The sequence below is a fragment of the Saccopteryx bilineata genome, chromosome 7, assembly GCF_036850765.1.
Source record: "Saccopteryx bilineata isolate mSacBil1 chromosome 7, mSacBil1_pri_phased_curated, whole genome shotgun sequence".
Lineage (NCBI taxonomy): Eukaryota > Metazoa > Chordata > Mammalia > Chiroptera > Emballonuridae > Saccopteryx > Saccopteryx bilineata.
Genome location: NC_089496.1, coordinates 48,662,182 through 48,684,904, shown reverse-complemented (window position 1 = coordinate 48,684,904; position 22,723 = coordinate 48,662,182). Strand labels below are relative to the sequence as shown.

The 22,723-nt window shown below is 46.4% G+C and overlaps 1 protein-coding gene across 1 annotated transcript; it reads left to right on the top strand.

Annotated features, from left to right (window-relative positions):
- The first annotated feature begins 764 nt into the window (after nt 1–764).
- LOC136310904 (retinitis pigmentosa 9 protein) lies at nt 765–21,874 on the top strand. The gene is made up of 6 exons (XM_066239957.1): nt 765–1,037; nt 6,108–6,138; nt 9,389–9,518; nt 18,229–18,320; nt 20,504–20,565; nt 21,261–21,874. Exons 1-6 carry the CDS (start codon nt 886–888, stop codon nt 21,457–21,459), a joined length of 666 nt encoding a protein of 221 aa, XP_066096054.1. The 5' UTR covers nt 765–885; the 3' UTR covers nt 21,460–21,874.
- The last annotated feature ends 849 nt before the right edge of the window (nt 21,875–22,723 follow it).

Here is a 22,723-nt window from a genome sequence, read left to right as displayed (position 1 = left end):
GTGGATAGAGCATCAGACTGGGATGCAGAGGACCCAGGTTCGAAACCCTGAGATCGCCAGCTTGAGCGCAGGCTCATCTGGTTTGAGCAAGGCTCACCCGCTTGAGCCCAAGGTTGCTGGCTTGAGCAGAGGGATCACACTCTGATCCGCGGTCACCGAGCAGATCACTCCCTCTGCTCAAGGCACAGACGAGAAAACAATCAATGAATAACTAAGGTGCTGCAACAAAGAATTGATAATTCTCATCTCTCTCCCTTCCTGTCTGTCTGTCCTTATCTGTCCCTCTCTGTCTCTGTCACACACACACACACACACACAAATAATAAAAAATACAATCTGTAGTAGGTAAGCACCTAATACTTTGGCATCCTGGATCCACAGTTTACTAGTTCTGCATCCTTCAGCATGTCACTTAAACCCTCTGGGCCTCCTCCTTATCTATAAAATTAGAGTAATAATGAAGGGTAGTAACAGAACTTAAGTTTTTAAAGATTAAATCAGATCTTATTAAGGGGCTTAGCTCCATGACCAGCACATAAAAGCACTCAGTATATATCAGGTTTTCATTTTCAGCACCCAAACCTTGTCTAAATTTAATATGTACAGTTTTAACCAGGGATCGCACGCTTAGAGGTCCCTGGGCAGCGGGAAACGGCTCCCAACCGCCGGCAGCCGCAACCCTCCGTCGCCCGCAGGGGGCGCGCTCGGAGCAGGCACAGAAGGCCGCGCGGCGGGGAGGCGGGGACCCGCGGCCTCGGCGGAGACACCGGGCTCAGGCGGAGGAAGGCGGCCGGCGGCCGTAGGGGGCGCTGCGGTGGCCCGGCGGGCGCGGCGCGGCGCGGAGGAAGCGCCGTCTCGGCCGCCGCCTGAGCCGCGCGGGCCGCGATGGCGTCCCGATCGGGACGCGCCGACCCGGGGGCCGAGGGTGCGCGGCGGGCGCGGGAGCCGCCGGAGCAGGAGCTGCAGCGGCGCCGAGAGCAGAAGCGACGGCGACAGGACGCGCAGCAGCTGCAGCAGCTCAAGCACCTGGAGTCGTTGTGAGTCCCGCCCGCCCCGGGGCTCCAGAGAGGGATGGGCGCGCGTGGGCACGTTCGGCGGGGCCCGCGGAGCCCCGCGAGTGGGCAAGCGGCCCCGCGCGGTCACCGAGCCCGTGCGCGCGCACTCGCCTCGCAGTCGCCCTCCGCCCCGGCGGGAGGAGAGGTCGGTGCGGGGGAGGCCCCGCCCCCAGGCTCGGGCCCCCGCGGGGCGGGGAGAGGGGTCTTCTGCGCGGGAGCCGCCGCGGTGTCCACGTGCGCGGGGTCGGAGCTTGGGTGGGGCTGTGTCACGTGCTCTCTCGGGCTCTGGGGACTGCATACTCGGGAAGTGCGCTTTGGCCCCTGCCCTTTCGCGGTGTTCAGGTGACAGGGCCCACTATGAACCCGATAAAATCTTTCCATTTTGTGTTACTAAGAGAAGAGGAAACGCAGCTCCGTATCGTTAGTTTGGTAGGAAAGAGAATCAACAGTGGGGTGAGGGACTTGTCCCTAACTACTGCAAAGGCGGCTGTCAGGTAGAAGACAGGGGACACTTGTCCTCTAGTCCTGAGGATGTTTACCAGGATTAAGGCTGGAAGCTGCGTAGAGGCCGATTCCAGCTCAACAAAAAGAATTAGGACCAGAGTGTATTCCTGCAGGTGGCCTAGTTTAGGCAGCACTGTGCTCCACAGCTCCAGGGGGGTCAAGGAGAGTCCAGGTGACAGGAGAAGCAACTTCTCCACCCGCCTCCCTCTCTTCCTGTCTCGCAGCCATGGCTGGTTTGAGCGAGTTGGCCCTGGTGCTGAGGAGACCCCCTGAGCTAAGGACGGATCCATGGCCTTGTCTCCCTTGCTAAAACAGCTTGGTTGCCGAGCAATGGAGCAGTGGATTCAGATGAACAGAGCATCCCTGGGAAGGGGCTTGATGGTGGATACTGGTCCGGGCATATGTGGGAGTCTGTCTCTGCCTCCCTATCTCTCACTTAAAAAAAAAAAAAAAAAAAGTTTGGTGTTTACTGAGTTATTTATTTATTTTAAAGATTATTTTTTATTGATTTGAGAGAGAGAGAGAGAGAGAGAAAAGCGAGGATGGGGGGATGGAGTGGGAAGCATCAGCTGGCAGTTGCTTCTCATATGTGCTTTGGCAGGGCAAGCCCTGGGCTTGGAACTAGTGACCTCAGCATTCCAGGTTGTGGCCTTGTCCACTGTGCCAACACAGGTCAGGCTACTGAGTTATTTAATAAACTGTTTCTGTTTCAGGTGCTAAGACAATCATGTAAGGAAAGTTCTTCAAACACTTAAAATGCTTCATAATTAACCTTCTGGGAGCTTTGGTAAAAATTCATTCTTTCTTGGAATCTGGCCTGCTCTTTTCAGTGTGGCCCTGGGACAATGTCACCTCAGTGGGGCGGTGGTTGAGGGCTAGGGGCCTTGCATTGCTGGCATGCACAGCCCTGGCCCCTTCAGGGCACTCTCTGTGGTGCTGCTGTTTGCCAACCTAAAGATTTCTTGCCCTGTACACTATTGGAAAGATTGTTTCCCCTCTTAACATAAATTTAGTCTTCTTACTACACAGTAAGTTCTTACAATCTGAATGAATTAACAGCTTCTCAGATGGTACAAAATAACGGGCCTTCATCAACATTTTTTTTAAAGATTTTTTTTTATTTTAAAGAGAGGAGAAAAAGAGAAGGAGAGGGAAAGAAGGGGGGAGGAGTGGGAAGCATCAGATGTAGTAAGTTGTTTGTCCTATGTGCCTTGACCGGACAAGTCCACAGTTTTGAACCTCTGACCTAAGCATTCCAGGTCTACACTCTTATCTACTGCGTCATCATAGGTCAGGCAACTTTTTTTAATATCAAGAATTAACTGCAAAGATACATGTAGATTACTCAACTCTCAGAGTGCGGAAGCCAAACCGTGTATTAACATACTCCCATTTCCAAGTCTTTTATATTTAGAAATTCAATATTACTTTAAACTTTGAGAATTCTCTTGAATATGTTAAATTCATAGTTGTTTAGCCCTAGGAAAAAACGTCAACTATGTTCCTTTAAACTTGCGAAAACAGTTGTGAAATAAACTTTTTAGGCAATGCCGTTGCTAACAATAGATTTCAAAATGTGTAGTTCCATCACACATTTTTCCATCTTGGCAACAACAGTTACATATTTTTCAGGAATTTGGATTTCAGTTTGATTGGCCATATGTTGTTGTTTGTACAACTCCTGTGCCTCAAAAGATAGATTATTGGATTTATAGACGGTACTACCAAACTCCCTTCACTCTCTATGCATAAGGCGTACGTACCATTCATGCTTCTAATGAATGGTTGTGGGCGAACTGTTAATAAATCATTTTCCCGATTTATGCAGACTTCCAGTGTTATTGCTGTTATAGCTATGTCATACCACCACTTTGTGTTGGACAACTTTTTTAAGCATTCACTTTGGGGAAAGCGCTGTACCACACCTAAGAAGCCGAGTTTATGCGTGCCCACTTGTTCGCTGTGGAAAACCCATGGCGCAGACCCTGCTCACTCAGCTCAGAAGAGCTGGGGCGTTTGTTGTGGCCCCTACATACATACATCGAGCTGTTTTCTCCCACCGCTGTTGGATCCAGGTCTTGGCCTTTGTGGTGCGAGTGATCCAGCCTGGAGCTGCCTCCTGAGGCCTCTGAGAACATCAGCTTGTCCTCAGCAGAAGGGGCCCAAGCCAGCATGCGGAGTGCTTCTCCCATGTGAGCTGTGACATACCCCTGAGGAAATCGAGGCTCTGTGGGATTAGGTGACATGCCCAAAGTACACGGCAGTGAGAACGAGTCAAAACTCAACCAAGAGTTTTTATCCCCAAAGCCCATGGGCTTGCTCTCCACTCTACCTCACTTCCCGCTACCGGAGTCACATTCATCCCGATTTAGGGCTGGTAGATACTGGGGGGGGGGGCTCCTTTACTCCAAGAAAACAGAACATCTCCTTTTATTGGGACAGTTATAATGTTACATTGTCACTTCGAAGAGCAGTTTTCATTTTCTCCTTTTTAAAAGAACCTTGAATGTTTGATTCCCGGCCAGGGCACACAGGAGAAGCGCCCATTTGCTTCTCCACCCCTCCGCCGCGCTTTCCTCTCTGTCTCTCTCTTCCCCTCCCGCAGCCAAGGCTCCATTGGAGCAGAGATGGCCCGGGCGCTGGGGATGGCTCTGTGGCCTCTGCCTCAGGCGCTAGAGTGGCTCTGGTCGCAATATGGCGACGCCCAGGATGGGCAGAGCATCGCCCCCTGGTGGGCAGAGCGTCGCCCCTGGTGGGCGTGCCGGGTGGATCCCGGTCGGGCGCATGCGGGAGTCTGTCTGACTGTCTCTCCCCGTTTCCAGCTTCAGAAAAAATGAAAAAATGAAAAAAAATAAAAATAAAAATAAAAAATAAAAAAAAAAAAAGAACCTTGAATGGACATTGTCCCGTATCACTATCTAATTCACTCTTTTATTATTGTTTGCTGGTGATAAGAGTAATACGTGTCATTATAGAAAATCCGTCAGCCCTGCTCTCACCATGTAGATGCTGCGGTGTTTCCATGTCTCCGCAGTTAAGGACGCAACTTCAATCCGGCCACAGCGGCCAGACAACCTCAGTAAAATCTTTCTTGTGGAGGCACTGAACAGGCCCGGGATGTTTGGTTTCCTGTGTCTTTCTTTCATTCTTAAATAAATATTGGTTTGGTCCCTTAGATATTCACAATTAAAGCCAAACACCCACGCCGTGTTTAATAGCCAGTAGTGAGTAAATACTTAACAATGAACATAAGCATTCAGGGCACATGTTCCAGTCGTGGAATCCAGAAGGCTCTTCCAACAGCTCCCTCAGAGTTAGGGAAGGGTCACGTGTGTGGGGAGCATAGGCGTGACTCGTGTCCTCGGGGCACTAGAGTCTGGGTGGGCGAAAGGGAACATGTGTTCCCACACAGTCACTCCAGCACTTCATCCAGCAGCTCTGTGTCCAGTGCTGCCTTTTGTACAGGCATTGTGCAAGGTCCCACCCCCGGAATCCGGTGAGGTCAGTAGGGCATGGCCGGCTGGCCGGGCAGTCAGAGCTGAGGAGCAGGCAGCTGGGGGCTGGGGGCTGGGGCAGGGTGGCATCACTCTGGGTGGGGGGTGGGGGGAGGTAGGAGGATCTGGAATTGGGACTTACAGGGAAATGGGAAGGGGAACCTTTGGGACAAATCACCCCTCCTTCGCGGAGGATAGGCCCTTCCTTCCAGCCGTGCTCCTCCCCCTGTGCTGACCCCAGCCAAGCCAGAGCGGATCACTCAGCCTGTCCCCCCATGAGCTTCTTCAACCTTAAGTGGAAGTTGTGCCAGGTAACCAACCTGACGACTAGAGTGACAGTAGGAACCACAATTAACTTACAGGTCTTTCCCTGTAACCTCTTGCTCTCCCTTCTCCTAAAAATAAAATCGTTGTGCTTAGACAACAAGTTAGTTACTATTTCAGTGAATTAAGTTCTAGATCTCAGCAGGATGTGGGATAGCATCAGTTTATTTATATGTGATCTCGTGGGTGCTGGACATATCTTTTTTGGGGGGGGGATTTTTCCGAAGTGGGAAGGAGGGGCAGACAGACCCCCACATGCACCTTACCGGGATCCACCCGCATGCCCACCAGTGAGCGCTGCTCTGCCCATCTGGGGCTTTGCTCCTCTGCTGCCAGAGCCAATCTAGCGCCTGAGGCAGAGGCCACAGAGCCATCCCCAGCACCCAGGCCAACTTTGCTCCAATGGAGCCTTGGCTGCGGGAGGAGAAGAGAGAGACAGAGAGAAGGAGAGGGGGAGGGGTGGAGAAGCAGATGGGTGCTTCTCCTGTGTGCCCTGGCCGGGAATTGAACCTGGGACTTCCACACATTTGGCCGATTCTCTACCACTGAGCCAACCTGCCAGGGCCTGGACATATCTTATTAACTGTTTAGCATATAATGTAGTTTTAGGTTTTTATTAGAAATATCCTTTTTATTTTAGCCTACAGTTAGTTGCTTTTTGCTTATTGAAATGTGTTACGTTCCTGTTAATGTGGTTGGTGATGGTTTTTTTCTTTTTCTTTCTTTCTAGTTATGAAAAACCTCCTCCCGGGCTAATCAAGGTCAGTGTGAAGTTTGTCCTGTTGGTTCTTCTTTTAGACTGAATCAGTGCATAGACTCAGTCACTTGTTATAAAAACAGCTGCATAAGGTTTTTACATTTTTTTTACTTCTTTTTTTTTAAAGATTTTTTAAAATTTATTCATTTTAGAGAAGGGAGAGAGAGAGAAAAAAAAGAGAGAGAGAGAGAGAAGGGGGAGGAGCAGAAAGCATCAACTCCCATATGTGCCTTGACCAGGCAAGCCCAGGGTTTTTTGAACTGGCAACCTCAGTGTTTCCAGGTTGACGCTTTATCCACTGTGCCACCACAGGTCAGGCCAATTTTTTTACTTCTTGATTTGTTTTTGTTTTTTTAGAGAGAGAGGAAGGGAGAAGGGAGAGAGAGAAACATGGATATGTTGTTCCACTTATTTATGCATTTATTGGTTGATTCTTCTCTATGCCCTGACCAGGGATTGAACCCACAACCTTGTTGTATCGGGATGACACTCGAACGCACTGAGCTGCCAGGGCAGGGCTGGATAAGGTTTTGAACCTCCTTTCGTGATAACCGTTTCTTCCCCGCAGGTGCCAGTCACACACTTTGGGCTTCGCCGCAAGCCTGTGTCTTTGTAGAAACTTACTCAGCCTCCTGTCTGTTCCCTGAGAACCCGAGGCAGGCCCACGTGGGTTTCAGCCACCACCACCCCACCCCCAGCTCTGCCGCCCTGGTGCCGAGTCTGACTGGCCTGGTGCTGGTGGCTTGATGTCAGCAGCTCAGAGAACAGTGGACTCAGGGAGACTTGCAGCTCCTCCAGCCCCAGGTCCCCTGGAGCACGAGCCCTCGTCCAGCACCCTGGCCAGTGTCAGAGCCTCTGGGGGCATGAGAGTCAGGAGTGGTTAAAGGCCAAAACAACCTTTTCTGTTTAAAGATTTAACTTTCAATTTTTAAAAGATTAAAATTTTTTTTCATTATAAATTTAATATTCAGGGAAACTGGGGTGGGGGGAGCTCCTTAATTATAACTAGTGCCTGACCAGGCGGTGGCACAGTAGATAAAAAGTTGGACTGGGATGCAGAGGACGCAGGTTCGAAACCCCAAGGTCTCTGGCTTGAACACAGGCTCACCAGCTTGAGTGCAGGTCACTGACTTGAGCATGGGATCATAGACGTGACCCACTGTCACTGGCTTGAGCTAAAGTTCACTCACTCTGCTGGAGCCCCCCGGTCAAGGCACATAAGAGAAGCAATCAATGAACAACTTAGGTGCCACAACGAAGAATTAATGCTTCTCATCTCTCTTCCTTCCTGTCTGTCTGTCCCTATCTGCCCCTCTCTCTGTCTCTTACTAAAAATATATATATGTGTGTGTGTGTGTGTGTGTGTGTGTGTATATATATATATATATAGTTATTCAGTGGTGAAATTGCATATCAGAGATGTAGCATGTGTGTTCCTAGAGAACATGACACAGTGGCCTTTAAGGTATAATTATTTTTATGCATAATGCCATTTTTATTATTCCAGATAGCCTTCTTTCATTCTTTTTTTCAAAAAAAAATTTTTTTTCATAAATCTGAGAGAAAGGAAGGAAGGGAGAAAGAGAGAGAGAGAGAGAGAGATGCATCAACTCATTGTTTCACTTAGTTGTACTTATTGATTGCTTCTTTTGTGTTCCCTGAACGGGAGTCAAACCCGTGACCTCTGGCACGCCAGGACAATGCTTTATCCACTGATAAAGCCCTAGGCCTAGCCAGGGCCTATGTTGAATTCTTCTATCTTGCCTCATTCCACAAAGAGTCTGAGGTAGTGGGCGGCTGTCTCTATGGAGCACGCCTGCGCCTCTCCCTACCCTCCTTCCCAAGGCGTTTTCCTTTCTCTCTCTCTCTCTCTCTCTCTCTCTCTCTCCCCTGAGCTCCAGGGCCCTTCTTTTGCCTCTGTAACTTGTTACCTGGTTTTTGTCTTCTACAGCTCACTTTTTCTACCTCAGTGACTTTTTAATTTATTAATTAAAAAAAAAATTTTTTTTAGAGAGAGGAAGGAGAAGAGAGGCAGAGAGACAGACAGGAAGGGGGAGAGGGCGAGAGATGAGAAGCATCAACTCATAGTTGCATCATTTTAGTTGTTCATTGATTACTTCTCATATGTGCCTTGACCAGGGGGTCAAACTGAACTAGTGACCCCTTGCTGAAGCCAGCAACCTTGGGCTCAAGTTATGTTAATGATCCTACACTCAGGCTGGTGAGCTTGGTTTTTGAACCTGGGACTTCAGTTTCCCAGAACAACGCTCTATCCACTGCTACACCACCAGTGAGGCAATTGGTTGACTCTTATATGTGCCCAGACGGGGGATAGAACCTGCAACCTTGGCCTGTCAGGATGTCACTGTAACCAGCTGAGCCTGGCCTGGTCCAAGTGACTTTCTAAATAAATTTTCTCTTATTAAAAAATAAAGAAAAGAGGCCTGACCTGTAGTGGCACAGTGTGTAGAGGATTGACCTGGAACACTGAGGTTGCCAGTTCAGAACCCTGGTCAAGGCACATATGAGAGTTGATGCTTCCTTCTCTTCCTCCTTCTCTTTCTCTCTCTCTCCTCTCTGAAATGAATAAATAAAATCTTTTAAAAGAAAAGAGCTTGGCCTGACCAGGTGGTGGCGCAGTGGATAGAGCGTCAGACTGGGATGCGGAGAACACAGGTTCGAGACCCTGAGGTTGCCAGCTTGAGCACGGGCTCATCTCCTTTGAGCAAAAGCTCACCAGCTTGGACCCAACGTCGCTGGCTTGAGCAAGGGGTCACTCGATCTGCTGAAGGCCCACGGTCAATGAACAACTAAGGTGTCACAACGAAAAACTGATGATTGATGCTTCTCATCTCTCTTCGTTCCTGTCTGTCTGTCTGTCTTTATCTCTCTCTAACTCTCGCTCTCTCTGTAAAAAACAAACAAAAACTTGAAGTAAAACATTTTTTTGATGTCTAATATACATTAAACTTAGATAGAAGTCACAGACCATTCTCATATGAAGGATAGATTTCTCTTCTGCTTCATTAGTAACTGTTCTCCAAGAACAGCTACTTTGTTTTCGTGATGTAATTCTTCTGGTACATTCCATTTTTCTTCAGGTCTCATTTGTCTTTCCAGTTCTTGAGAGGGTAAGCAGTGATGACCGTGGAGCCCCGCCCCACGGGAAAGCCGGGCGGTGCTGAGCTCCGAGGCAGGTGGGAGAGAGTGCCGGTGCTCTCTGCCCTGTTGTTCACACGGGTTTCCTTTCTCAGGAAGATGAGACGAAGCCAGAAGACTGTATACCGGATGTACCGGGCAATGAACACGCCAGGGAGTTTCTGGCTCACGCGCCCACCAAGGGACTCTGGATGCCACTGGGGAAGGAAGTCAAAGTTATGCAGTGTGAGTGTGCAAGTGTGTCAGGTACTCCCAAGTGCGCGCAACTCAGACACCACGGTTCCCAGAGCCTGTTTATCGTAAACCCCCTCGCCTGTGTCAGTGAGTGGTCCCAGGTAAGAGGTGGAGCAGACATGTGACTCCAGGGCTCCTGACTCCGAGAGCAGTGGGCTTTCCCAGGACAGCAGCTGCCTTTGGTGTACACACTCTGACATCCCTGCAGCCACAAGGGTGTTCCGTGGTAGAAGGGCCATGGAGGACGAGGGATGGAGGTACTGTCCACCAAGGGGGGTGTGGGACAGTGGGGCTCTGCGTGCACCCCCACACCAGAGCAGCAACGCCTCTGGGCAGCACAAGGTGGCATTTGAAGAAAGGGCGCTGCAGTCTTTTAAAGACATTTGTTTGTTCAGGTTCTTCATGCACTGATTAAAATAGCTGTTTCCAGTCTCTCTCCCTCCATTTCCACTTGATGCCCTTTGGGTTGGTTATTTTGATATTTATCTTCTTATGTCTAAAGACTATACTTGTATTGTATTGATTTTTCAGGTCTAGGCATTCTCTGTTGACACTGTTCACTGGAAGAGGAGAATTTAGCTCTCTCCTGCCCTCACTGCACACGTACCCTGATTATACCTCCTTTTCCCGAGAATAGTTTTATCACAGTTTTGGTTTGATAAGTCTTTGGTATTGATTTCTTATAATTATATTAGAGCTGAATCTTATAGTAAACTGATTTTTTTCCTTTCATGCATCTTGAATAATGTTCTCACTTCCCTCAGAATTAATGGTTATCTTGATTATTTTGTTGTTGTTTTTTTTGGGGGGGGTTGTTTTATGTTTTTTGTTTGTGTGCATTGTTTATTTGTTATTGTTATTGTTTTTTTATTTCCATGCACTGATTTCTAATTCATCCCGGAATTATTTCCAAGCTTAAATCTTTTTTTTTTGAAGTTGAGGGTGGGCAGTGAGTAGAGGGAGTTATTTATTTTATTTTATTTTTATTTTTTTTAATTTTATTTATTCATTTTAGAGAGGAGAGAGAAAAGGAGAGGGAGAGAGAGAGAGGAGAGAGAGACAGAGAGAGAAGGTAGGGAGGAGCTGGAAGCATCAACTCCCATATGTGCCTTGACCAGGCAAACCCAGGATTTCGAACCGGCGACCTCAGCATTTCCAGGTCGACGCTTTATCCACTGCGCCACCACAGGTCAGGCCCCAAGCTTAAATCTTAAGACCTTAAAAATGCTTGAATTATTCTGTCAGTTTTATCTTTCTGAAATGGTTGCTCCCATGCTGATCATCCAGTGGTCTCCCTTCCCCATGTGTTATGAATTGAATGGTTATGTTCCCCCCTAGTTCATATGTTGAAGCCCTAACTCCCAGTGGGGTGGTATTTGGAGATGGGGTCTTTGGGACATAATTAGGATTAGATGAAGTAATGAGGGATGGCTCTCCGGATGTGATTGATTAGTTTCTTTAAAAAGAAGCAAAACCAGAGAGCTTATTTTCTCTCCACAATGTGAGGACACAGCTGTCTGGAAGCTAGGAAGAGACACTCCTCAGAAACTAACTGTGCTGCCACCCAGATCTTATTTAGACTTCCCGTCTCCTGCACTGTGGGCCTGAGCGAACTCTGGGACCCCACCCTTCCGCAGCGCCCCAGCCTCTTCCTGTGTCGGAGCTCCTGTCCCCTGGATCTTAAGTCATCATCTTTGTTGTGAAATGCTCTTGTTATGGTGGAGTGCATCCTCCCACAGCTTCCTTTGAAATAGGTTTATAGGAGATACCTTCATTGTCAAGGCCTTAGTTTACTGGAAAAAAACTTCATTTTCCAGATTTTTAAAATTTGCCAAGCTATAGAATGCTAGGTTAAAAATCAGTTTTCCGCCTGGCCAGGCGGTGGCGCAGTGGATAGAGCATTGGACTGGGATGCAGAGGACCCAGGTTCGAGACCCCAAGGTCGCCAGATTGAGCGCGGGCTCATCTGCTTTGAGCAAAAAGCCTACCAGCTTGAACCCAAGGTTGCTGGCTCCAGCAAGGGGTTACTCAATCTGCTGAAGGCCCGCGGTCAAGGCACATATGAGAAAGCAATCAATGAACAACTAAGGTGTTGCAACGCGTAATGAAAAACTAATGATTGGCCTGACCTGTGGTGGCACAGTGGATCAAGCGTCGACCTGGAAATGCTGAGGTCGCCGGTTCGAAACCCTGGGCTTGCCTGGTCAAGGCACATATGGGAGTTGATGCTTCCAGCTCCTCCCCCCTGTCTCTCTCTCCTCTCTGTCTCTTTCTCTCTCCTCTCTAAAATGAATAAATAAAAAAGAAAAAACATTTTAAAATTAAAAAAAAAACTAATGATTGATGCTTCTCATCTCTCTCCGTTCCTGTCTGTCTGTCCCTGTCTATCCCTCTCTCTCTCTCTGAAAAAAAAAAAAAGAATCAGTTTTCCTGGTATGATCTTATATGTAGAAAAACCTAATGATGCTACAGAAAAAAACCTTTTGGAACTAATAAATGAATTTGATAAAGTAGCAGGATTCAATATCAACATGCAGAAGTCAGTTTCATTTCTATACACTGACAATGAACAGTCTGAAAATGAACTTACAAAAATGATTCTATTTACAATAGTATAAAAAAAGGAATTAATCAGGGAGATGAAAGACTTATACAGTGAAAACTAGAAAACACTGCTGTGATTAATTAAAGACAACATAAATAGATGGCAACACATCCCATGTTCATGGATTGGACAACTTAATATTGTTAAGATGTCAGTATTACCCAGAGTGACCTCCAGATGCAACACAATTACTATGAAAGTCCCAGTGTCATTTTTTGCAGAAATGGACAAACCCACCCTAAAATTCATATGCAACCTTAGGGACCCCAGATAGCCAGGAGAATCTTGGGAGAAAAAAAAGAAAACCAAGCGGGAGGACTGATACTTTCTGATTTCAAAACTTACCACATAATTACAGCGATCAAAACAGTGTGGCAGCCTGACCTGTGGTGGCGCAGTGGATAAAGCGTCAACCTGGAAATGCTGAGGTCGCCGGTTCGAAACCCTGGGCTTGCCTGGTCAAGGCCCATATGGGAGTTGATGCTTCCAGCTCCTCCCCCCTTCTCTGTCTCTGTCTCTCCTCTCTCTCTCTGTCTCTCCTCTCCTCTCTAAAATGAATTAAAAAACAAAAACAAAAAACAGTGTGGTGCTGGTATAAAGACAGACATGCAGACCCATGGAATAAAGTAGAGAGCACAGACAGAAAGCTCTACTTATATGGTCAAATGAGGTTTCACAGGAGGGCCAAGACCATTCAATGGGGACAGCACAGTCTTTTCAACAAATGGTGCAGGGAAAACTGGATATCCACGTGCAAAAGAATAAAGTTGGACCCTTATCTAATAATTCAAAAAATTAACTAAATGGATAAGAGACTTAAATGTAAGACCTAAAACTATAAAACTCTTGGAAGAAAACGTAGAGCAAGCTGCACAACATCGGACTTGGCAATGATTTCTTGAATAAAACATCCAAGGCACGGGAACCAAAAGGAAAAATCGACAAATTTGACTTGATGACAAATTAAAACCTCTGTGAATAAAAGATATTATCAGTAGCATGAAAGGGCAACGAACAGAATGGGAGAAAATATTTGCAAGTCACACATCTGATAAAGGACTACACACAGAATATATAGAGAACGCCTAACTTAGCAACAACGAAACTCGATCAGCCTGACCAGGCAGTGACACAGTGGATAGAGCACCAGCCTGGAACTCTGAGGTTGCGTGTTCAAAACCTTTGCTTTGCCCGTGCAAGGCACATACAACAAGCAGCTGATGAAAAAAAGCCTGAATGAAGCAACTACTTCTCGTACCCACCCCCCTGTAAAATCAATAAATAACACCTTTTTAAAAAATGAAGATAAAATTACCATGTGATCCAGCAATTTCACTTCTGGGTATATTCCCAAAAGAATTGAGAAAGTACAGTCTTTTTTTTTTTTTTATTTATTTTTTTTTTTATTTATTTTTTATTTTTACAGAGGCAGAGATAGACAGGGACAGACAGACAGGAACGGAGAGAGATGAGAAGCATCAATCATCAGTTTCTCGTTGCGCATTGCGACTTCTTAGTTGTTCATTGATTGCTTTCTCACATGTGCCTTGACCGCAGGCCTTCAGCAGACCGAGTAACCCCCTGCTGGAGCCAGCGACCTTGGGTCCAAGCTGGTGAGCTCTTTGCTCAAGCCATATGAGCCCGCGCTCAAGCTGGCCACCTCGGGGTCTCGAACCTGGGTCCTTCCGCATCCCAGTCCGACGCTCTATCCACTGCGCCACCACCTGGTCAGGCGAGAAAGTACAGTCTTGATGAGCTAGTTTGACACCCATGTCCATAGCGGCATTATTCATAAATAGCCAAAGGGCGGAAGCAGCCTGTGTCTATCAACGAGTGTATGGATAAACCAAACATGGTATGTGCGTACAGTGAACTATTCTTCAGCCTTTAAAAGGAAGGAAATTCTGGCACATGCTACAACATGGATGAACTTTGAGGGCAGGATGCTAAGTGGCATAAGCCAGACAGAAAAAGACGCTGTGTGAGTCACTTCCGTGAGGTACTTGGAGGAATCGCAGTCAGAGACAAAGCAGATTAGCGATGGTTGCCTGTTCACTGGGGTTGGGTTGGAAATAGGGAGTCATTGTTTAATGGGAACAGAGTTTCAATTTTACAAAAGAAAAGGGTCATGGAGATGGATGATGGTGACGGCAGATTTTACGTGTAGGGGTACACCTCATTTTATTGCGCTGTACAAATACTGCTTTATTGAAATATTGCAGGCTAGACCTTCCACCAGCAAAAAGATTGAGACTCGCCTTATCGCAGAACTCACTTTATTGTGATGGTCTGGAACCAAACCCACAATATCTCCAATGTCTGCACATTTACCAGAACGTTTGTTTCTGTTTTTTCTGGCAGTGACAGAGACAGAGGGACAAATAGGGACAGACAGGAAGGGAGAGAGATGAGAATCAGTTCTTCTTTGCGGAATTTTAGTTGTTCGTTGATTGCTTTCTTTTTTTTTTTTAATTTCTTTTTTTTTACAGAGACAGAGAGAGGGATAGACAGGGGCAGAGAGATGAGAAGCATCAATCATTAGTTTTTCCTTGCGCCTTGCAACACCTTAATTGTTCATTGATTGTGTTCTCATATGTGCCTTGACCGCAGGCCTTCAGCAGATTGAGTAACCCATTGCTCCAGCCAGCGACCTTGGGCTCAAGCTGGTGAGCTTTTGCTCAAACCAGATGAGCCCTCGCTCAAGCTGGGAGCTCGGGGTCTTGAACCTGGGTCTTTCGCATCCCAGTCCGACGCTCTATCCACTGCGCCATGCCCGGTCAGGCTGATTGCTTTCTTGTATGTGCCTTGAGCGGGGGCCACAGCAGAGCGAGTGACCCCTTGCTTAAGCCAGCGACCTTTGGGCTCAAGCCAGCAACCATGGGGTCATGTCTATGATCCCACATTCAAGCCAGTGACCCTGAGCTCAAGCCAGATAAGCCCGCACTCAAGCCAGCAACCTCGAGGTTTCAAACCTGGATCCTCTGCATCCCAGTCTGACACTCTATCCACTGTGCACCACCTGGTCAGGCTACAACTTTTTTAAAAAATTAGAATTGTTCTGGCCCTGGCCGGTTGGCTCAGTGGTAGAGCGTCGGCCTGGCGTGCGGCAGTCCCGGGTTCGATTCCCAACCAGGGCACACAGGAGAAGCGCCCATCTGCTTCTCCACCCCCCCCCTTCCTCTCTGTCTCTCTCTTCCCCTCCTGCAGCCGAGACTCCATTGGAGCAAAAAGATGGCCCAGGCGCTGGGGATGGCTCCTTGGCCTCTGCCCCAGGCGCGACAGTGGCTCTGGTCGCGACAGAGCTATGCCCCGGAGGGGCAGAGCATCGCCCCCTGGTGGGCGTGCCGGGGTAGATCACGGTGAGGCGCATGCGGGAGTCTGTCTGACTGCCTCCCTGTTTCCAGCTTTGGAAAAGTAAAAAAAAAATAAAAATTAAAAAAAAAAATTAGAATTGTTCAGAGTTGTGAGTGGAATCCCAATGCAGGTTAGAACTGCCTGGATCCACCTCTATGCAGATTTCTTTCCGGTAAGTATTGCAAATGTATATTCCTTATAACTTTCTTAATAACATTTTCTTTTTTCTTCTAACGCTTCCTTTATTCTAAGAATACAGTACATAATACATGTAACATATACAATATGTATTAATCTGTTATTTATATTCTCGGTAAGGTTTTCAGCCAACCGTAGGCTATTAGGTTTGGGGGGAGTCTGCAGTTACGCGTGGATTTTCAGCTGGGGTCTGGCTTTCTGAGGTTGTTGGGAACCAGGTCTTGTCCCTCCTGTGGGGGTGAGGCTGCTGCCTGTCACGGACGCCGGGGCTGTGATGCTGCTTGGTTTCAAGACCCGTAGAAAGGGTGAGAGGGGGTTGGGAGTAGGTCCAGTTAAAATGCCAGCAATCCTGCTGTTCTTGCCAGGGTTCACTAATTTTTCTTGAGGTAATGCTCCTCAGATTGTGACCAGCCAATGGTTAACTCCAAGGGTGTCAGGGCAGTTGATTTGGGCAAATTTGCAGCTGCTGTCCATGCTTTTATGGAGGGAGATTTATCGATATTGTCACTTGGCTATTCTTTTTAATTGAATTTATTGGGATGACACTGGTTCGCAAAACCACCCAAGTTTCAGGTGTAAAACTCAATGAAACACCATTTGCCCACCGCACCATGCACCTTCCGCCCCACGCAGAGTCTCCTTTTGTCCCTGCCCCACCCCTCCGTGGCCCGCACTCCCTGCCCCTCCCCTCCGTGGCCCGCACCCCCCTGCCCCACCCCTCCGTGGCCCGCACCCCCCGCCCCTCCCCTCCGTGGCCCGCACCCCCCGCCCCTCCCCTCCGAGGCCCGCACCCCCCCCGCCCCTCCCCTCTGTGGCCCGCACACACCCCCTCCCCTCCCCTCCGTGGCCCGCACACACCCCCGCCCCTCCCCTCCGTGGCCCGCACCCCCCTGCCCCTTCCCTCTGGCCACCACCACACTGTGGTCTGTGGGTTACGTACATGTCTTCTGGATGATCCCTTCCCCTTCTCTCACCCAGTCCCCCTCCTTTCACCCCTCTGACAGGGGTCAGTCTGTTCCATGTGCCCATGCCTCTGTTTCTACTTCGTTCATCAGGTCACTTGGCCCTTCTTTTTTTTTTTTAAGTATTTTTTTTAAGACTTTATTTATTCATTTTAGAGAAGAGACACAGTGAAAGAGAAAGAGAGAAGGAGGGAGCAGGAAGCATCAACTCCCATATGTGCCTTGACCGGGCAAGCCCAGGGTTTTGAACCGGGGACCTCAGCGTTCCAGGTCGACGCTTTATCCACTGCGCCACCGCAGGCCAGGCACTTGGCCCTTCTTGATGTACTTCTTGGGTTATTCCTTTTGAAAAGAATTCTCTTCACTGTCATTTATATGACTTTCAGGAAGAGGTCAAAGCAGATAAATGTGTTCAGTCTGTCATCTTTACCCAGAAGTCTGTAGTTTTTCTTTTCTTCTTTAAGTTTGAAAATCACTACTCTCTTTAATGAGGTGGCCGGCTGCATTTCACTTACCGTCTTAGAGTTATTTGATTGACTTGGAAAATGAGTAGGTTGGGACCAGAGCCAGTTTTACCAAGAAGGAAATGAAGTTTAATCTTGAGAGCACCTCAGTTGTGCCTTTCAAAGGCATGCAGGGACCCCATCGATATGTTGATATGGTCAAATGATTTTGTAAAGTTTTTTTTTTTTCCTGAAGAGCACCCCCGCCCCGGCCTCCCAGGCCCCACAAAACTTGGACTCATCTCAGACATGATAAAAGACACGTATACTGTACATATTGTACATACCTTCATTCATTTTTAATCTTATTTTTATTAAATTTAATGCAGTGACATTGATAAATCAGGGTACATATGTTCCGAGAAAACGTCTCCAGATTATTTTGACATTTGATTATGCTGCGTACCCCTCACCCAAAGTCAAATTGTCTTCTGTCACCTATCTGGTTTTCTTTGTGCCCCTCCCCTCCCCCCACTCCCTTTCTCTCCTTCCTCACCCCCTCCCCACCCCCGTTACTATCACACTCTTGTCCATGTCTCTGAGTCTCATTTTTATGCCCCATCTATGTATGGATTCATAAAGTTCCCTTCATTCATTTTTATTGGCTGTAGTGTTACCTGGAACGGTAACACTAGTTCCGTTCTTAAACTTGACTATGTCTACAAATCACCAATAAATCTTTTGAAATTCAAGTATGTGTCAGTATTTCTGGGGTGGGCCTGCTACGCTGCATTTCTAACAATCTCACGTGTTGCCAGTTTTCTAGGATCTTACATGGTTTGTTCACTGGTTGCATTTGCTTTTAGAATTGGAGTTTAAGGAAGAAAAAATTTAATGTGATCTGATTCTTTATTTCCTTTTTAAAATTTTTTAAATTGGGGGGGGGGAGTGGGTGGAGAGAAAGAGACAGAAACATTGCTCTATTTTTGTATGTGCCCTGACCTGGAATCGGACCAGCAACCTTTGCATACTGGGACAACATTCTAAACCAAGCTGTCTGGCCAGGGCCTTCTTTATCTGCATGAAATGAAATTGTGTTATCTTACGGAAATATTTCTTTTCTTTCCCTTTGTTTTTAGGTTGGCGCTGTAAACGGTATGGCCACCGAACAGGCGACAAAGAATGCCCTTTCTTTATCAAAGGCAACCAAAAGTTAGAACAGTTCAGAGTAGTAAGTAGAACCACACCATGTGAATTTCCATTTATTAGAGATAGTAAATATCCGCGAATCAGGCTGTAGTCGGTAAACTGGAGTTTCACATAAGATACATTCCCAGTAGCATTGCGGCCCGAGTACCTGGTGTTAACTGCATCTCTCTTAAATTACATTTGTGTGACAGATTAGTTCATTCACAAAAAACTAACTTCTTATTAAAGTGGCACTTCCTTACACATTGGGAGTAGGGCTGCTTTTTTTTTTTGAAGTGTTATTTAATCATTCTTTAAATTCTACATTTAAAAAAATCATGATTCATAACAAAAATGAGGGTTTTAGGTTGCCAGTCCTTATTAAAGATTAGATGTCTTTAAATTATAAGCTAGAAGTGTGTATATCGATTATATCTGCTCGTTAGATGCCAGTAAAAGAAATCTGCCATTTCCTCACTTTAATTTAACAGTCACCGCCCAGAGGTGTTATTTCAGCATTCAGTAACTGCTTCCGCCCAGTGAAATATGCTGTTGTCTGGATGTACTGAGGTTATCAGCCAATGTCGAAACACACAGTCTCTGAAGTGTTTCAGACATTTAAAGTATTGCTTTAATTTTTTAATAATAAATGACTTTTTTTTATAATCATTTCACTTCTAGGTGGAATATCAGGTTTATATTTCTTTTTTAAAAGATTTTATTTCTTGATTTTACAGAGAGAGGAGGAGGGAGGAAGATTGGAAGTGTCATAGTTGCCTCACTTTTGGTGTTCGCTGATTGCTTGTCATACGTGCCTTGACCGGACAAGCCCAGGGTTTTGAACCGACAGCCTCAGCATTCTAGGTTGATGCTCTGTCTACTGCATCACCACAGGCCAGGCTGAAATGTCAATTTTTATTGACACTATAAATACTATAAAACACAGAATGGTGATAAACCTCAGAAACTTTAAACGTAACTTTTTTTTTTGGACTCAGAAATATCACTTCTAAGAATCTACCGTAAGGAGTAAGAGAACATCAGTATACACAGAGCTGCTTATGTATGCATCAGGAGAACTTCCACAGTTCATTTTGTGATTAAATAAAACGGAAGTGAAGGAAAAGTAGGAAACAACTTAATAGTCCCACATGACAACATAAAATACTGTAACAAAAATTATTTAGCGATTAGGAATTATATCTCTTTAATTGAAAAAATTATTATTGACTTTAAAAAGAGGAAGAGAGACAGAAAGAGAAACATCAATTTGTTGTTCCACTTATTTATGCGTTCCTTGGTTGATTCTTGAATGTGCCCTGATCAGGGATCAAACCCACAACTTTGGCACATTGGGACAACGCTCCAACCAACTGAACTACCCAGCCAGGGGTAGGAATTATGTTTTAGAAGAATGTATAATGTCATAGGAAAATGTTCATGACGAGTGAAAAGCAGTAGAGTTGTATATGTTGTATATATAAAATAATTATAATTTTTCATAAGTTATGAATAATTATTGAAGGAGAGAGACCAAGTATTTATAGTAATTATCCCTTAGGTAGTAAGGTAATAGTTTTTTAAAACTGAATTTTTTATAACATCTATAATTCCTACACTAAACATTACTTCTTTTTTTAAGTTGAAGTAATTCACATACCATAACATTTCCCATAAGTGTATTCTTATTTTTAACTAATTCTAGTTATTTTAAATTATCTGTACTTCCTGTACAGTTCCAGACTTTGTTTATTTAGAGTACTTAATGCATATTTTTGTGTACCTATAAATGTTTCATTCTTATATATTATCTCTTTTAATTCACTTGTTTTTCTTTTTTAAATACTATCTCCTGGTCATCTATCCATATTAGAACAAAGAGAATTACCATCTATCCATATAGAACAAGGTAGAATATTTCTACCTTCTACCTTGAATAGAATTTCATGATTCTTCCAGGGTTTATTTCCTTATAAAGGATATTTAAATGACATCCTATTTATATATATTATTTTAATCCTACATTTTTCAAATTACACAATCCTCTGTACAGCCTCAATGAGTTTGCAGTGATGGTGATCCTTAGGAAGGATAAGAACATGTTAAACAAAATACTAGACCAAACTGGGGAAAAAATTAGTGGTTTTAGTAACGTACGGATTTAATGTTTATTTAACTAAAGGTCCATGAACCCTAACCCAACCTTAACCCTCTTTAACCCCCAAGGCGCATGAAGATCCCATGTATGACATCATACGAGAGAATAAAAGGCATGAGAAGGATATGAGGTGAGGTGGCCCTGACGATAACAGTACTATCTTAAAGTTTTAAGTTATATTAAGTTGGAAACAAGCTATCCAGTATAATAGGAGGAGTTTACTAAATGTGGAGCTCGCACTGTGAAACGCTTGGAGGGCAGGAGTAATCGCTGCCCGAGCAGGTGTGCAGGGAATACTGGTTCTCTCTCATTTAGTTTCTCTTCACTGTCTGCAGGGATCTGAGCTACTGCTGAAAATTATTCTTAGACAAGAAAAAGGATATGAATATATGTATCCTGATTTATTGTTGTCACCCCATTAAAAAAATAAAATTATTAAAAGAAAAAGAAAAAAGATAGGGTGGAAAGCAGGAGATTTTGTTGTTTTTCCAAATTGGCGTTCTTGAGTTACAGTTGTTGGGAAGGTGTATGACCTGGCACGACCTTGAGCAGTGGGGGTGACTTTAGAGAGTATGTCTATTAGAACGAGTAATGGTAGGGACCATGGCAACGGGCAGAATTATTTAGGACAGTGAAGAGTACAGACCGCTTATACACTAGTTACAGTCCTGTATAAACAGGCATGATGTGGACAAGAATGGGGAGAACATGCAGAAATATAGGTACTGTGCTTACGGAGGTGATTGTGACTTCTTGACCGTCGCTGCTAAGCTAGTATTTTTAAGCTGAGCGGTTTCTGGTTCCTGACCGACCCCGTCTGTTTAGGATCCAGCAGTTAAAGCAGTTGCTGGAAGACTCCACCTCGGAGGACGACGGGAGCAGCTCCAGTTCCTCAGAAGGTAAGGAGAGACACAAGAAGAGGAAGAAGAAAGAAAAGCATAAGAAAAAGAAGAAAGAAAAGAAAAAGAAGAAGAAACGAAAGCATAAGTCTTCCAGGTCCAATGAGAGCTCGGACTCGGACTGACGGGGGCTCGGCCTGTTCCAGTTCTCGGCTCAGAATCCAACACTGTGGCCAAGGAACAGAGGACGGCAGCGGCGGAGAGGCCTGGAGAGAGGACACCAGGGAGGGTGTCTGGTGTCACACGTGGGGCTTCCCACCTACCTTCCAGTGCAGGCCTGGCCACCGGAGAGGGAGCTGCATCTTCCTGGTGCTGGCTCTGGCCAGCGGCGACATCCGGCAGGAACACTCTGCCCGGCGCCCGCCCCCTGCCGATGGCTGTGGCTGGTGGCTCCTGAGCAGTGTCAGGGTGGCCGGACTCAGGGGGACGCTGAGGACACCCTCCCGGTGCTGTCGCCGTCACAGGGAGGCCACTTCCTTCCCCAGACTTCAGGCTTGACTTTTCTCTGTGGTGAAGATAATAAAAGGCCATTATTTATTTTTCAAATATATTTCTTTTATTTCTGAGTAATGCATGCATGATCCCATCTTGACCGGATGGCTCAGTTGGTTCAAGTGTCCTCCTGCTGTACACCAAGCTTGCAGGTGGGGTCCCCAGTCAGGGCACACACAAGAAACCAGCCAGTAAGTGCATAAATAAGAGGAACAACGAACTGAATCAGTGTTTCTCTCTTTCTCTCTCTCTCCCTTCTCTATAAGCAATCAATCAAGAAAACATTTTAAAATCCCTTTGTTTGCCTAACACTTCCCGTAGGAGCGTACACTGGTTGGAAGAATATATGGAACTAGGACCCAGCCTTGGGCACATCTATCCGTGTTATCATCAGGGACCTCCCATGCACCTGGTCTCTCTGTCTATAAAAATGAGCTGGGCCTAATCTCTGTTTTCAGGGTGGGTCCTGTTTATGGAGAATCCTTCATTGTTTCTCTTGTCCTCAGATCCACAGTCCTTTTCACTTTATTATCTTATTTTTTTTCATTTTCTGAAGCTGGAAACAGGGAGAGACAGTCAGACAGACTCCCGCATGCGCCCGACCGGGATCCACCCGGCACACCCACCAGGGGCGATGCTCTGCCCACCAGGGGGCGATGCTCTGCCCCTCCGGGGCGTCGCTCTGCCACGTCCAGAGCCACTCTAGCACCTGGGGCAGAGGCCAAGGAGCCATCCCCAGCGCCCGGGCCATCTTTGCTCCAATGGAGCCTTGGCTGTGGGAGGGGAAGAGAGAGACAGAGAGGAAGGGGGGCGGTGGAGAAGCAAATGGGCGCTTCTCCTATGTGCCCTGGCCGGGAATCGAACCCGGGTCCCCCGCACGCCAGGCCAACGCTCTAC